We start from the raw sequence: 15,374 nt of genomic DNA on the forward strand, positions 1-15,374 counted from the left end.
GCAGGGCCCCCTTCCGACGCTACTGATTCCTCCTTTCCCCTCCCTCCGCAGTTACGAGAAGCGGCTGTACTGAGGACGGATTCCGGAGCAGCGGCGCCCAGCGAGCGGCCCCCACCGTCCCGGCCCCCGTCGCCCGCTGCCGGCGCACCTGAAGGGGCGGGCTCACCCGGCCGCCCCCCCCCTCCAGCCTCTCGGGCCACGCTGACAGGCAAAGACTTGCACTACGAACCACCTGGCTGGCACCAGAGCAGTGTGCCACCCTCCTCTCGCTCTCTGTCTCGTTCTGTCCATCTCTCTCTCTCTTTCTGCCCCAGCGCTCGGGGGGGGGGGGACTGACTCTCCCCCCCACGGGCAGGATCTGCTGGCAGCCTCACGGATCTCTGCTGGAAGTCTGGGGGGGACGGCATGACACCCCCTCCATGCCCACTCCCCCCCCCCCGCTGGGGCACAGTTGAGGGGAGGAGGGGGCTAGTGGCCAGGACCCTGGGACCAGGTGCCTCCCCCAAACCCCACCCCAAATGGGGCTCCCCAAATTCCCAGAGGCTGTTGGGGCCGAGGGGGTGCCCCCTTCCTCTCTCTGCAGGGTGCTGCAGCCCCCACCCCAGCCAGGCTTGCTGGGGCACCCGCTTTCCCTACTGATGTTAATTTGGGAGGGCAGAAATGGGGAGAGCTAGGGAAACGTCCCCAGGGGACTCTGCACCCCATCTCATCTCAGGACCCTCAGGAGGTTTGTGCAGTCGGGGGCAGCTGCACTTGGGGGGGGGGCACTGAGGCAGTTGGTTTGGGGGTCACAGCCTCCCCCTTAAAGCCGATGGGGCCGCATCCTGCCCCATTTGGGTCTCATTCCTGCCAAGCAACAGGGGCAGCAGACCCTCGCCCTCCTCTTGGCCGCTGGGGGTGGGTGGGGGACAGCTGCTGCTGCTGGCCAGAGCCCGGCTGGGTCTTGGGGGCTGCTTCAGAGTTGCCCCCTTCCCTCCCCCCCCCCCGCCTCAAGGCTGTAACTCTTGCGCATGCTCAAGGTCTCCTCTTGTGTCACTGTGTATTATTAAAGAATATTAAAGCTACGGAGCGTTGTTTAATGGTCTGGCGTGAGGAACGCAAGGAAAACCTCGCTGGATCAGCCCCAGGGGGGGGTGGAGCCCACCATCGGATCTGAGCAAAAGAGCAACGCCCCCTTCCCATAGTTTCCGGCATTCAGAAGCCATCCAGGTTGGCAGCCGTCCTGGCTTCCTGCAGCGGCGAGTTCCGCAGATCCTTCTCCTCCATGGATTGGTCCAAGCCCCCTTTTCAGAAGCCATCCGGGGTGGGGGTCCCTCGGTCTAACCGGTGTGCCCTCTGCTTGCCCCTCTCAATGACTCAAGATGCAGGGCAGATTTATTTATTTTTTTGGGGGGGAGAGAGACTTTCCGTTGCCTACTTCCCCCCATTGCAATCCTGGCTTCCCAGCCTCCGCTGCTGACATGTTTAGAAGACCCCACAACTGTAGCAGGGCGGGGGGAACAGCCTTGCTGCTTGCGCTCCTTCTGCTGGTGGCAATTCAGCTCCATGCCACCCATCCATGGCACCTATTTCTTGGGCACTTCCATTGCAACAGGCTGCAGTGCTCAAAGTGAGGGGTTTTTTTGGGTGGGGAGGGTTGCTCCATTGGGACCCCCAAGTCCAGCCACCCTCCCAGTTTCAGCCTCCTGGAGCGGCTCTGGCAAAAGGGCCTTTCGCCTCCATGCCCGCCGCAGGGATGGCAGCGGCATTGTCTTCCTCCTCTGCTGAGCATTTCTGGTTCCCTCTCGCTCGCTAAAGTTTCGCCTGGAGTCCGGAGGCGGGCAGGAGGCCCAGCTGCTGCAGGAAAGCGCCCAGCGCCCGGGCGTATTCCTGGGGGTAGAGGCGCAGGTGTTGGGCGTGGCGAGAGACTGGCCACTCCTGCACCTGGACGCGAAGGCCCAGCGCCCGCCAGGCGCCCAGCAGCTGCTGCATGGTGCGGGCGTCGCTCAGCGGGTCATTGTGGCAGAAGAAGACCAGCACGGGACAGCGGAGGGGCGGGCGGTGGAAGGCGCCCAGGGCGGCCTCGTAGTGTGCCACGGTGCATGGCCGGAAGAGGCGGAAGTACAGCAGGGCGCCTCCGCGGAGGAGAGGCCGGACGGCCGCAGAGGAGCTGGTCATCCTGGCCACGCCTGGGGAGGGGAGAGAAAGAAGGCAGCTCAAGCACCCCAGGGTTTTTTTGGTGGGTAGGAGACAGGGATGCGGGAAGGAATAATAATAATAATACCCCGCCCATCTGACTGAGTCTCCCCGGCCACTCTGGGCGGCTTCCAGGTAAAGGTAAAGGGACCCCTGACCATTAGGTCCAGTCGTGGCCGACTCTGGGGTTGCGGCGCTCATCTCGCTTTATTGGCCGAGGGAGCCGGCGTACAGCTTCCGGGTCATGTGGCCAGCATGACTAAGCCGCTTCTGGCGAACCAGAGCTGCTCACGGAAACGCCGTTTACCTTCCCACCGGAGCGGGACCTATTTATCGACTTGCACTTTGACGTGCTTTCGAACTGCTAGGTTGGCAGGAGCAGGGACCGAGCAACAGGAACAGGAACTCACCCCATTGCGAGGATTCGAACCGCCGACCTTCTGATCGGCAAGTCCTAGGCTCTGTAGTTTAACCCACAGCACCACCCGCATCCCTTGTCGGGCGGCTTCCAACCAAATATAAAAAACAATACAGCGTCATCGACATTAAAAACTTCCCTTCAGGTGTCTTTTAAAAGTGAAATAGTTGTTTATTGCCTTGTCATCTGAAGGGAAGGCGTTCCACAGGGCGGGCGCCACCACCAAGAAGGCCCTCTGCCTGGTTCCCTGTAACCTCACTTCTCGCAGGGAGGGAACCGCCAGAAGGCCTTGGCGCTGGACCTCAGCATCCATGTAGAATGATGTGGGTGGAGAACGGACTTCCGGAACAGATTAAGTTTGAGGACCAAGGTGCTACTGTATTCTGAATTCTGCGCTTTGATGTTTCGAATGCCGGCTGTGAGCTGCTTTGGGCACGGCCCGTGGCAAGCAAACCAGTCCCACCAGCCCCTTCCTCCCCACCCCAGGAGACCCACTGCTCACCCTGAGCCATATTCTCCAGGCTCCCTGCAACCAGGCTGTCGTAGACGCAGCCGCAAATGCGCTCTCCGATGCCGGCGTGCCGCTCGGGGTGTCTGGCGAGGTGCACCATCATCTGGGCAAAGGTGTACCCTCCAATGGAGAAGGCGTGGATGAGGAGAGGCTGGGTGCCCAGGGCCTTGCCCTCCCCCAGGAGCCCCAGGAGCTGCTCCGCATACGCCAGGCCCCACCGCGGCCACAGGAAGTGTCCCAGGCTGCTCTCGGCCACCAGCACAGCCCAGCCACGGCCCAGGTAGAGGGAGAGGTACTTGGCCAGGGCACCGGGCCGGGCACCAAACCAGGGCAGCAGCAGGACGAGGGGCTGCGAGTCGGCAAAGGTGCCCGCAGGCCGGTATAGGCAGACGGTGCGCGAGATGGGCGTCACGGCCGTGCCAGGCGGCAGGGAGGCATGGCTCGCTTCCGGGCTGCCCGCGGGTGGGTCCTCCACCAAGGCGCCTTCGGGTCTGATGGCAGGAGGGGCCTCAGTTTCGGTGGGAGGCATCGCAGGCGCCGCTCCTGCAAGGTCTGCCGCCTGCACTTCGCCCGGGAGGTCAGGCAGCCCTGGAAAATGTCAAAGGACCAGAAGGAACATTTTATCATATGTGGTGGGAATGTAAAAAAGTAAAGAACTTCTGGGAAATGATATATAATGAGATGAAAAAGATGTTGAAATACACATTTTTTTAAAAAAACCAGAAGCATTTTACTTCGTATAATAGGTCAGGACATTAATAGGGAAGATGTTAAATTGTTTTTATATGCAACAACTGCGGCAAGAGTATTGTTAGCCCAGAAATGGAAACAAGAAGAAATTCCAACGAAAGAAGAATGGCAGACGAAATTAATGGACTATGGAGAATTGCACAAAATGACAGGAAGGATTCGAAACCTGCAGGACCAGAGATTCACACAAGATTGGAAGAAGTATATGAATTATTTGAAGAGCAACTGTAACCAACAAATTACGCTAGTAGGACTACAAGAAGTTTTGTAAGGAGAAATATATGAAGTGTTACAAAGTAGAAAAAGTTAGTGATATTGGTTATGAGTTTGAAATGTAATAGGGAAGAGAAGAAATGCATACTGAGAGATTAGATTGGAAAATTTTCAGACAGGATTGACGGAAGTCAAAAATTTGAATAAGATGTAAAAGTATGTTTAATTATGGCTATTATTTATGTATGCAACAACAGCAGCGTGGATACTACTGGCCCAGAGATGGAAAGAAGATAAAGTCCTGACCAAAAACAATCACGAACATGATGGACTACGCCAAAATGGCGAAAATGACCAGGAAAATAAGAAACCAGGAAGAGAGGAACTTTGGCAGGATTTGAGTGATACTTGTAATGTAGTAAAAACGAAGGTAAAAATGGATTATTTAAGAAAAATAGAGAAAATATGTGAGGCAGTTGAAAAAGATTGAAAATGGAAACCAGAGAATCCTAAATGCTGCTGCTGATGTCTAATGTTTGAATTTAAACGTGCAGTGTAAAACTGAATAAAAAAGATTTTTTTATTTAAAAAAGGAAAATGTCAAAGGAGCACATGAGAAGATTTTTGGACAAGGATTATACCATCGTCGCCCACCACTGGGGGCGACATCTTGGACCAGCCTCCGTGTTTTTATTGTAATTATCTGTAAGAATAGAAGAGCCTAAGGAGAGCCTGTGCTGGATCAGGCCCTTGTCCCACCTAGTCCAGCTTCCCCTTCTCATAGGTGCTCAATGGTTGCCTGTGGGAAACCTGCAGTCAGGATTCGAACTCAAGATACCCCTCCCTCCAGGGGTCTCCTGCTGCCTCTGACGGTGGAGGCAGAGCACGGATCCTGGCTCAAAGTCATCCATGGTCCTCTCCTCCTCCATGAACTTGTCTAAACCTCTTTTAAAGCCATCCAAGTTGGGGGCCATCACTGGCTACTGTGGCAGGGAGTTCAACGGTTTAACTAGGTCCTTCATTTGATCTGTCCTGCATCTTCCAACCTTAAGCTTCATCCGATGTCTCCAAGTGCCAGTCTAGGACCTGGGAGAGACCAGGGTTCAAATGCCCACTCAGGCACGAAGCTTGCTGGATGACCTTGAGCCAGTCCCTGCCTCTCAGCCTGGCCTGCCACACAGGGGAGTTGTGGAGATTAAATGAGGAGGTTGCGGAATCATGGATATAAATGCAATGCAATAATATATGATCCTGTCTGTATTTGACCAGATAGATAGATAGATAGTGATAGTGGTAGTCATAGTGGTAGTGGTAGTGATAGATAGATTAGATAGATAGATAGATAGATAGATAGATAGATAGATATAGATAGATGACAGTGATAGATGATAGTGATAGATAGATGATAGATAGATATAGATATAGATAGATAGATAGATAGATAGATAGATAGATAGATAGATGAGAGAGAGAGAGAGAGAGATGATAGAGATATAGATAGATGATAGTGATAGACAGTGGCGTAGCGTGGGTTGTCAGCACCCGGGGCAAGGCAAGTAATTTGCGCCCCCTAACCCGTGGATTTGCGCCCCCTAACCCGTGGATTTGCGCCCCCTAACCCTAACCCCCAGATGTTGCGCCCGGTGCGGCCGGCCCCCCCTGCACCCCCCACGCTACGCCACTGGTGATAGATGATAGATAGCTAGATAGATAGACAGACAGACAGATAGATTAGATAGATTAGATAGATAGATAGATAGATAGATAGATAGATAGATAGATGAGAGAGAGAGAGAGAGAGAGAGAGAGAGAGAGAGAGAGAGAGAGAGAGATGCTTCAGGCTGTTTTATGAGGAACACAATTCCGAAAGGCAGCAAACAAGAAATCCATTCCTAGAAGAAGCAAGAGAGCTAGCGAAGGAAACTCCAGAGGTGAGAAGAGGATTGGAAAAGGGCTCAGCTCAAAGATCACCCGGGTGGTTCTCTGGAACTGCAGGAAGTGCGCAATTGCAGAGGGAGGGATGGGGAAGAGAGGCCCCCTAGGGGAACTTCCTGGGGGGACAGGACACTCCGCCCCCCCATCCTGATCCTGATCCGTTGCGTTTCCATGGGAACAGGGACCGGGACTAACCCCCCTCCCTGCCCCCTGCCTGACCTTAATGCTCTAAATCTCTCCAGAAAGCAGGAGGTGGCAGGGAGCCAAGAGGAGCAGAGAGGGAGATAATAGCCCCCCCCTGTCTCCCTGGGCCCCATGAGCCCCCCACCTGCATCTTTCTCCCCCCCCCTTCTCTGCATCACGGGGCACCCCAAATTCTGCTTACCCCCCATGCACACACAAGAGAGGGGGCGGGCAGGGAGCTTTAATCTGCAACCAAAGTTCGGTTGATTAATTAAGACTAATTAACCAATTGATTGAAGCATGCAGCCCTAAATAGAAACGTTGTGCTTTTTCCTCCCCTACCGGCATTCGCAAGCTCTAATTGCTCACTCCTCCTTGAAGGGCTGCCCTCTTTATCGCTCCCTAGGAAAGGATCTCGCCACCCCATTTGGGTGGAAGCGCATTCCGGCGAAGGTCACTTCGTCTGTCCGGTTGTCCTTGCACATTTCTCCAAAAAAAATAAGGCAGCGTGAACTGGAAAAAGGAGAAATAACATTGATCATCCAGGCAGGGCACTCACAGAATTGTAGAGTCGAAGGGAACCCCAGGGGCCATCTAGTCTGCCCCCTGCGATGCAGGGATCTCAACTGAATAAGCACTGGTAGATCTGGCCTCTGCTGAAAAACCTCCGAGGAAGGAGAGTCGGCCACGTTCTCAGGGAGCCTGTTCCACTCAGAATGTTCTTCCTGATAAGTAGTTTTGTATTCTGACTTTAAAAGCAGCCTTTACGTTTACAGTAAATATTTTCATATTATTTTCTATTACTTAAAATGATTGTTATGAAATCCAATTTGTATGGATGGTTTTTAAGATGATTTTTATTTTTAAAATCTGGAATAAATAAAATGTAAAGAGGAAAAAAAGAAAAAAATGTTCTTCCTAATAATAATAATAATAATAATAATTTTATTTATATCCCAGCTGAAGCCGGGCTCAGAGTGGCTAACAACAATAAAAGTAACACAGCATTCTAAAATCAATTCATTCTAAAATCAAATCAGAATCAAATTAATGGCAACCACTGGGCCAGAGTTCTACGAGGATTGCCAAAGGAGGGGGTCAGGCTGTGCCTTGGCCCAAGGCCTGGTGGAACAGCTCTGTCTTGCAGGCCCTGCGGAAAGATGTCAAGTCCTGCAGGGCCCTGGTCTCTTGGGACAGAGCGTTCCACCAGATCGGGGCCACAGCTGAAAAAGCCCTGGCTCTGGCTGAGGCCAGCCTAACCTCCCTATGGCCCGGGATCTCCAAGATTTGAAGACCGTAAGGTCCTCCGTGGGACATACCAGGAGAGGCGTCCTGTAGGTACAAGGGACCTAGGCCATATAGGGCTTCTATAAACATCAGGAAGAACATTCTGAGTCATGACACACGAAGTATGTCATGACTATCTGATTGACATGCTAAGAAGCAGCCAGTTTCAAATTGGGTTAAGCACCTGTGGGACGCGTTTATCTCTCTGGGCGCAAAGTCCACGGCAAGAATGAGGAAGGGAAGATCTGAGGGGCGGCCGCTGTATACACCAAAGAGGAGAGTCCAGAGAGTCCAACGAGCCAGAAATCCCCAGGAGGAGGGCAGAGCAGCCTTCCGGATCAGGCCAAATCTAGCCCAGAATCCTGTTCTCACAATGGTTGACCTGTGCGAAACCAGCTAGCAGGATCGGAACACAAGAGCCCTCTCTCCTCTCCTGCGATTGCTGCCTCCAAGCGGGAAGCTGTTGTGGCTGGTAGCCCTCCATTGCCCTCTCCTCCTCCGTGAATTTGTCTGATCCTCTTTAAAAGCCATCCAAGTTGGTGACCACCCCTGCCCGCCCCCCGCCTACCTCACATGGTTGTCACAAGGGCAATCCATCACAACAGAGCACTTTTCTACACCAAGAAGCAGCCGCAGCCGCTCCCCGGGCTGGCAAGAGCGAAGCAGACTGGATCAAGGCACGCGGAGTCTGGGTCACAGAGGAGTCTCCCGGTCACTATGGAGACCCCCTGGCACTGTGCCCCCTCCCTCTCCAGACCTGGAGGTGCCAGGAACTGGCGCCTGTCCGACCCAAAGACCTGCTCAAGGGGAAAAGGAAGCGAGAATGGGGGGGGAGCTATTGGCCACAGATGAGCCCAGGATCACCCAGGCCTGGCATCAGTTGGCACCCTTTCACACTTTCCATTTCTTTTCCTTTCATGAGATTTATACGTCACTGGATTGTGTAAGAACCTCTAGGCAGGATGCAAAAAGATAGCGAAGAGAAAAGCACATGGTTAAACTACTTACACAGCTTAAAATTGGTATCGCCTTTTAAGTTTCTGGGTCAGGCTTGCTGAAACAGGAACGTTTTTAGCAGGTGCTTAAAAGAATACAGGGGTACTCTGGTTTATGAACTTAATCCATTCCGGAAATCCATTCTTAAACCAAAATCGTTCTTCAACCAAGGCGTGCTTTCCCTAATGAGGCCTCCTGCCGCCAGTGCCCTTCCACTGTTCGGATTCCAAGGTAAAGTTCTCAAACCAAGACACTATATCCGGTTTTGCGGAGTTTGTAAACCGAATCATTCTTAAACCGGACTGTTCTTAAACCGAGGTACCACTGTACAGTGAAAGATCCTGCCTGATATCAATAGGCAGGGAGTTCCAAAGGAACGGGTCTCATTTGGCCCCTGCAGTAGTGCCAATTCCTCCAATCAGAGCAGCCAAGTGGGCACAGCTGGGGCAAGGTGATCTCGTAAGTAAACCGGTGCCAAGCAGTTGAGGGCTTTCTGTACTAGCAGCTTGAACTTGGCCCATAGACAAATTGGCAACCACTGCAGATCTCTGAGTGCCTGTGCTTGAGACTCTGACTTTCGTGAGTTCAATCCCCACGTTGGGCAAAAGATTCCTGCTCTGCAGGGTTGGCCTAGATCAGGCTTCCTCAGCCTCGGCCCTCCAGATGTTTTGGGCCTACAACTCCCATGATCCCTAGCTAGCAGGACCAGTGGTCAGGGATGCTGGGAACTGTAGTCTCAAAACATCTGGAGGGCCGAGGTTGAGGAAGCCAGGTCCCTTCCAACTCTGTTGTTGTTGTTTAGTCGTTTAGTCGTGTCTGCCTCTTCGTGACCCCTTGGATGAGAGCACGCCAGGCCCTCCTGTCTTCCACTGCCTCCCGCACTTTGGTCAAACTCATGCTGGTAGCTTCGAGAACACTGTCCCACCATCTCGTCCTCTGCCGTCCCCTTCTCCTTGTGCCCTCCATCTTTCCCAACATCAGGGTCTTTTCCAGGGAGCCTTCTCTTCTCATGAGGTGGCCAAAGTCTTGGAGCCTCAGCTTCACGATCTGTCCTTCCAGTGAGCACCCAGGGCTGGTTTCCTTCAGAATGGAGAGGTTTGATCTTCTTGCAGTCCATGGGACTCTCAAGAGTCTCCTCCAGTACCATAATCCTTCCAACTCTACAAGTCCATTATTCTTACGCTGACAAGGCCTTGCTCTTGTCAGCAATCGTGCTGCAGCATTCTGCAAGGACTGCAGCTTTCAAATCGAGTACAGTGCGCCTTGCAGTTTTGACTGCCGCCTGTCCTTCTAAGAAGGGGGTTTTTGCTGGTGGAATGTGTGCTACAAAGGCCTTCAAATAACCCATATTTTCTCTCCCCTAAATGAAGCTCTTGAAGCTATCAGGACATCCTACAGACCTTTCCCCTGTTTATCGATTCCCGAGGAACAGAGCCGTTCTCCTCCTCCTCCTCCTCCTCTCTCCGGTGTCTACACGCTTCGTATCAATGCATAAGCCCAGCTCAGGTCCCAAAGGTGACCTCTGCTATTTTTAAGTAGGATAGTGCCTGTGCATGCTTTGCTCTGAGACCATCCTTCAGTTCTTCAAATTACAGTACAGGAAAGGAGATTCTGCCTCAAGAATCTCCTGATGGAGAGAGCTGCTCGCCAGTGGAGCAGTCTCTCCCTCAGAAGGTGGTGGGCTCTCCCTGGAGGTTTTTAAGCAAAGGTCAGGTGGCCACCTGTCCAGGATCCTTTAGCTGTGCTTCCTGCACTGCATAGGGTTGGACTAGATGACTCTTGAGGTTCCCTTCCAACTGCAGTTCTGTGGTCCTCAGATAGCGCATGCCAGGCCAGCACCCCCCGCCCCGTCCCCAATTAAGTACAACCAATTTGCACCGCTAGGTAAGCACAGCCAGCCCCACTTCCTCCACCCCAACACACACCTGAGATCCGCAGGTAGGGCTCCTCTGGGGGGCGGGGGGGGGCGGGCTTGAGCTCTGAGCTCCCTCTCTGCAAAAACAGTGGGGGAGCAGGAGGGGGCAGGCAGTTGCTTTTGACACGGAGCCAGCCCCCTGCCCCCACCGTGCCCCTCTCCAGACAGCTGGGCCTTCCTTTCCCTCTCTCTGGGCCGCTCAAGCATTCCTCCAGGAGCCTCTGCACCGCGTTCCCCCCCAAAAAAAAATCTCTCTTAAGCTCCCCCCTCCAAGCAGCTCTAGGGAAACTGGGTGCACCCAAGAGGCGGCTATGGGTCAGTGAAGTCAGTCTGGGGGTACTGGGGAGAGGAGGGTATTTGAGGTCCCCCAAGTGGGGCCGTCTTCCCCCCAGGTAGAAGCAGCCCTGGGTGGAAGGAGCCGCGCTCGCCTGCTTTTACGCAAGGCGCGCCCTGGCGGAGAGCGGCCGGCCACCTCCGCGGAGCCACCTGAGCATCGGTGACCCACTTTCCGCGTGGCCCTGCAGCGCTGGCCGGGCTCCTGCCCCCCACCCCGCCCCAAGTACGAGCCCCTCCGCCCCTGCCGGGGACGGCGCTGCAACCGGCCGAGCGCATCTGTTCTCTGGCTCCGGGAGGGGAACTCGGAGCAGAGCTTGCGGGGCTTCTCTGCCAGGGATGCCTGAGCGGCCATCGCAGCGGGTTGGACTAGATGACCCCTGGGTCCCCGTCCAACTCGACAATTCTTACCACCTCACATCCGCATGCCTCCCGGGGGTGCGGCTGTCCCGTTGGTCCTGCCTGGGGAGGGTTGAGCGAGGTGCCCAGCTCAGCGCCGTCTCCTCGGCGCGCACCTTCCTTCGCCCGGCTCCAGAGCGCCCCTGAGCGCGTGCAGAGTGCCTTGCAAGGAGCAGCGGGTCTCGAGCCAACGGGGAGCGAGACTCGGAAGAGGGAAGACAACCCCGCTGCCCCGGGGAAGGAGGGAATCTTCGGACGGGCCGCGCGTCTTTGGAGAGAGGGCGCAATGCGCGGAGAGGAGAGGCGGAGCGCCACGCAGGGATTCCGCCGCCGACCCCTCGCCTTCCCGGGCCGCCTCGGACTCACCGCCGCCTCCGGCCCGGAGCTCCGCTCGCCTCGCCCTGCCGAGCGGCCGCCTCCTCGCCTCGGTCCGGCTGGGCTCCGTGCGCCTCCGAAATAGGCTCGGGCAGCAGCCTGGGCAGCTTCCGCCTCGCCGCGGGGCGGCCCCCCCCCTCCGACCTCGGTTCGGCCACAGACCGAAATTCAACCGGTGCAGCGGCCGCCGCCTCTTCCCCTTTTTCTTGGCGCGGGAGCTGCTAGCGGGCAGGCAGCCAGCTGAGCCAGCTTAGGTCAGGAATTCGGGCAGGAATGCTCCTTTTGTTCTTATTTTTTACTATGTATTTTGTTTTTAAATATATTGCAATGTTATGCAATGAACCGCCCTGAGATGTACGGGTGAAGGGCTGTATGCAAATTTAATAAACAAACAGACAAAAACAAACACTGCCGTAGGGTAGCTCACCCATGAAGCAATGTGAGTGCCACAGGCGGCAGGATCCACTGGGGCAGCAAATCCCGGTGCAGATCTTTTCCCCTTCGCCCCTCATGTGGATCTTCCTAAAGAGCGAGGAGCTGGAGGAGGCAAGAAAGCCAATGAGCCTGTTGCAGGAATTTATGTATAGGTTATGTATAGGTTGCCCCTCCAGCAGATCTCATGCAGATGCAGCCCACTACCAAAACCAGCACAATCACTTTTGTGACTTGTCCCCACAAAACACTTGGTCACAGTTTCTTCCTATCTATTCAAAGGGCCTCTGCTGCACAATACCAAATGCAAGAATTCAGTGATAAATGTCTCTGTGTACTGGCTCACTGGGAAAACTTCAGAAATCCTGGACAGACATGTGAGCTCAGCTCCTCAGCAGCCCCTCTGCCTGAGGGATCATCCCTGGCATCCTGATACCTGAGTGCCAGACAGGTAGCCATGCCAGAAATAACAAACCCAGATGAAGACAAAAGGGTGGGATGAACTTGGCTGGGAAACAAGGAAATGTACCATAAGTATCTCTTTTGTGACACTTGATGGGTGTTTGGTGGTGGGCAAGCGGAACCATGGGGCAGGGTCCAGGATGCTCAGATTACTGCCACCAGACCTCCCCTTTCATGATGTAACCATGTATTAGTGATGTAGTTTGGGTGGGTGTAACATGGGGATTAGCAGCTAATAAAAGTTTAGGTTCTCTTTTGTTCTGGGCTTTCTTCTTGTTTCACTTGGTGGCAGGTGGGAGTCCTGTCCCGACAGTCTTCAGTAAAGACCAAGCCGACTGGCTGCTCTTTTGCTCTGCTATTCCTGGCTGGTCTCCTTGTTTTGTGTCCAAGGGAGCCCTCAGATTTCTCCGTTAACAAGCCCATAGGTGGCAGTAGTGTGGAAACAATAAGAACCCCAAAAGAGCCCGCAGGATCATGCCCATGGCCCGTCCTGTCCAGCCTCCTGTTCTCACAGGGGCCAAGCCGATGCCAGCTAAGGGAAACCTGCAAGCAGGATCCGAGCATGATAGCATTTCTCCTCCTGCTGCAGTGTCCAGCTGCTGGCATTCAGAAGCATCACTGCCTCTGACTGCGGAGGGCAGAGCCGAGCCAGTGTGGTGTAGTGGTTAAGAGCGGTAGTCTCGTAATCTGGGGAACCGGGTTCGCGTCTCCGCTCCTCCACCTGCAGCTGCTGGGTGACCTTGGGCTAGTCACACTGCTCTGAAGTCTCTCAGCCCCGCTCACCTCACAGAGTGTTTGTTGTGGGGGAGGAAGGGAAAGGAGGTTGTTAGCCGCTTTGAGACTCCTTCGGGTAGTGATAAAGCGGGATATCAAATCCAAACTCCTCTTCTTCATCATCCTGCCTTGGAGCCTTCATGTTGTGGCCATTTTGTGTGGATGCCTGATGATCGTCTGCCAAAGCAACCACTCTATTCTGGACTTAAAAATGGAAAGCATAATGCTGGTGGTCAACAAACGAGGTTTAAAGACTCTCAAGGCAAATTTTTAATAATGTAGCATGAACACTGACAACTGGGAAGAACTGGCCTGCAAGTGCTCCAGTTGGAGAACAGCCTTGACCAAAGGTGTCATGGGCTTTGAAGACACTCGAACTCAGGACGCAAGGGAGAAATGTGCTAAGAGGAAGTTACAGGTGGGTAGCTGTGTTGGTCTGCCATAGTCAAAACAAAATAAAAAAAATCCTTCCAGTAACACTTTAGAGACCAACTAAGTTTGTTATTGGTATGAGCTTTCATAGTACAGTGATACCTCAGGTTAAGAACTTAATTTGTTCTGGAGGTCCATTCTTAACCTGAAACTGTTCTTAACCTGAGGTACCACTTTAGCTAATGGGTCCTCCCTCTGTCGCCGCGCCCCCGGAGGACGATTTCTGTTCTCATCCTGAAGCAAAATTCTTAACCCGAGGTACTATTTCTGGGTTAGCGGAGTCTGTAACCTGAAGAGTCTGTAACCTGAAGCATCTGTAACCTGAGGTATCACAGTATCTGAAGAAGTGTGCATGCACACAAAAGCTCATACCAGTAACAAACTTAGTTGGTCTCTAAGGTGCTACTGGAAGGAATGTTTTTAATTTGTTTCGTGCTAAGAGGAAGGCATGGTTGGCAAATCCACACCAGGATCAACTCCCCACCCAGAAACCAATGTCCCCACTATGGAAGGACGTGTGGGTCCAGAACTGGCCTCCACAGTCACTTATGGACTCATTGTTAAGACCGTGTTTATGGAAGACAATCTTACTCGGCTACGAGGGATCGCCAAAGAAGAAGAAGGAGCCTTCAATAGCTTTTATCCTTCAGAAATGTGTCTAATCCTCCTTTAAGCCATCTCTGGCTTTGGAGCTGGGATTTATGGTCCTCCCTTGTCTCCAAAACCAAAACATTCGCACCAAGCAGTGAGTGTGGTATGGCAGGAGAGCTTCCGTGGCTGCCCAAGGGCTCCGGGGAGGGCAAATCCTGCACTGCCTTCACTGGTTCTGATTTGAAATAGAGGTAGAGCTGGGTATCATCCGTATCATCCGCATATGGTTGACGGGGCACAGCTGGCGGGCGTGCAGGGAAAGGGGAGGCCGCTGGCAAAGCCGCGCAGCTCCCCCACTGGCTGGGGCACCCCTGAGAGGCCAGCGCCCTGGTGCAAAGCGCCACTAAGCCCAATAGGAAAGATGGCTCTGACTGGCAGGCCAGGGAATCCATCACTCAGTGGGTAGAGCATTGCATGCAGAAGATCCTGGGTTCAATTCCCAGCACCTCCAGGCATGGCCAGGAGTTTCCCCTTCGTTAAACCCAAGCGAGCTGCTGCCAGTCAGTGCAGGCAGTCTTGAACTAGGTGATTTGAGCCAGTATGAGCAGTCACAAAATTAAAAGATGCCTGCTTCTTGGGAGAAAAGCAATGACAAACCTAGACAGCATCTTAAAAAGCAGAGACATCACCTTGCCAACAAAGGTCCGTATAGTTGAAGCTATGGTTTTCCCAGCAGTGAGGTATGGAAGTGAGAGCTGGACCATCAAGAAGGCTGATCACTGAAGAATGGATGCTTTTGAATTATGGTGCTGGAGGAGACTCTTGAGAGTCCCATGGGCTGCAAGAAGATCAAACCTCTCCATTCTGAAGGAAATCAGCCCTGAGTGCTCCCTGGAAGGACAGATCCTGAAGCTGAGGCTCCAAGACTTTGGCCACCTCATGAGAAGAGAAGACTCCCTGGAAAAGACCCTGATGCTGGGAAAGATGGAGGCCCCAAGGAGAAGGGGACGGCAGAGGACGAGATGGTGGGACAGTGTTCTCGAAGCTACAAACATGAGTCTGACCAAACTGCGGGAGGCAGTGGAAGACGGGAGTGCCTGGCGTGCTCTGGTCCAGGGGGTCACGAAGAGTCGGACACGACTAAACGACTAAACAACAACAAAGGCAGCTTCCGTTCTTCTTGCAAAAGGCCC

At 53.7% G+C, this 15,374-nt stretch overlaps 2 protein-coding genes across 11 annotated transcripts in view; one reads left to right on the top strand and one right to left on the bottom strand.

Annotated features, from left to right (window-relative positions):
- IMPDH1 (inosine monophosphate dehydrogenase 1) overlaps nucleotides 1-1,064 on the top strand; it is a 67,882-nt gene extending 66,818 nt beyond the window's left edge. For 3 of the 5 annotated variants that reach the window (XM_083572887.1, XM_083572890.1, XM_083572889.1), the window contains one exon: nucleotides 52-1,064. In XM_083572887.1, the coding sequence (XP_083429013.1) occupies nucleotides 52-73 (22 nt within the window). In that variant the 3' untranslated portion in view covers nucleotides 74-1,064. The remainder of the gene's footprint in view (nucleotides 1-51) is intronic. The other 2 variants (XM_083572891.1, XM_083572888.1) reach the window with 1 other exon arrangement.
- On the bottom strand, nucleotides 1,063-11,565 carry LOC310743023 (transmembrane protein 53-A-like). 6 transcript variants are annotated; one of them, XR_014538775.1, is made up of 5 exons: nucleotides 11,128-11,565; nucleotides 6,528-6,698; nucleotides 3,096-3,692; nucleotides 1,505-2,168; nucleotides 1,063-1,447 (listed from the first exon to the last, which is right to left on the bottom strand). XR_014538775.1 is itself a non-coding variant. In XM_083573070.1 (4 exons), exons 2-4 carry the CDS (start codon nucleotides 6,610-6,612, stop codon nucleotides 1,792-1,794), a joined length of 1,059 nt encoding a protein of 352 aa, XP_083429196.1. In that variant the 5' UTR covers nucleotides 6,613-6,698; nucleotides 11,128-11,565; the 3' UTR covers nucleotides 1,063-1,791. The 6 variants fall into 6 exon arrangements, 5 of the variants coding, with proteins under 5 accessions (XP_083429196.1, XP_083429199.1, XP_083429198.1 ...); XM_083573070.1 differs by having other exon boundaries at nucleotides 1,063-2,168; XM_083573073.1 differs by having other exon boundaries at nucleotides 1,063-2,168; nucleotides 6,555-6,698; nucleotides 11,128-11,536.
- Between the last annotated feature and the right edge of the window lie 3,809 nt (nucleotides 11,566-15,374).

The sequence above is a fragment of the Podarcis filfolensis genome (genome assembly GCF_964270895.1).
Source record: "Podarcis filfolensis genome assembly, chromosome: 10".
NCBI lineage: Eukaryota > Metazoa > Chordata > Lepidosauria > Squamata > Lacertidae > Podarcis > Podarcis filfolensis.

Coding starts and splice junctions, on each gene's coding strand:
- LOC310743023 (XM_083573070.1), bottom strand. CDS start 6,612: ATGGGGTGGCGAGATCCTTTCCTAGGGAGCGATAAAGAGGGCAGCCCT. Junction 3,693..6,527: donor ATTAGAGCTTGCGAATGCCG/GTAGGGGAGGAA, acceptor GACATTTTCCAG/GGCTGCCTGACCTCCCGGGC. Junction 2,169..3,095: donor CCTGGAGAATATGGCTCAGG/GTGAGCAGTGGG, acceptor TCCCCTCCCCAG/GCGTGGCCAGGATGACCAGC.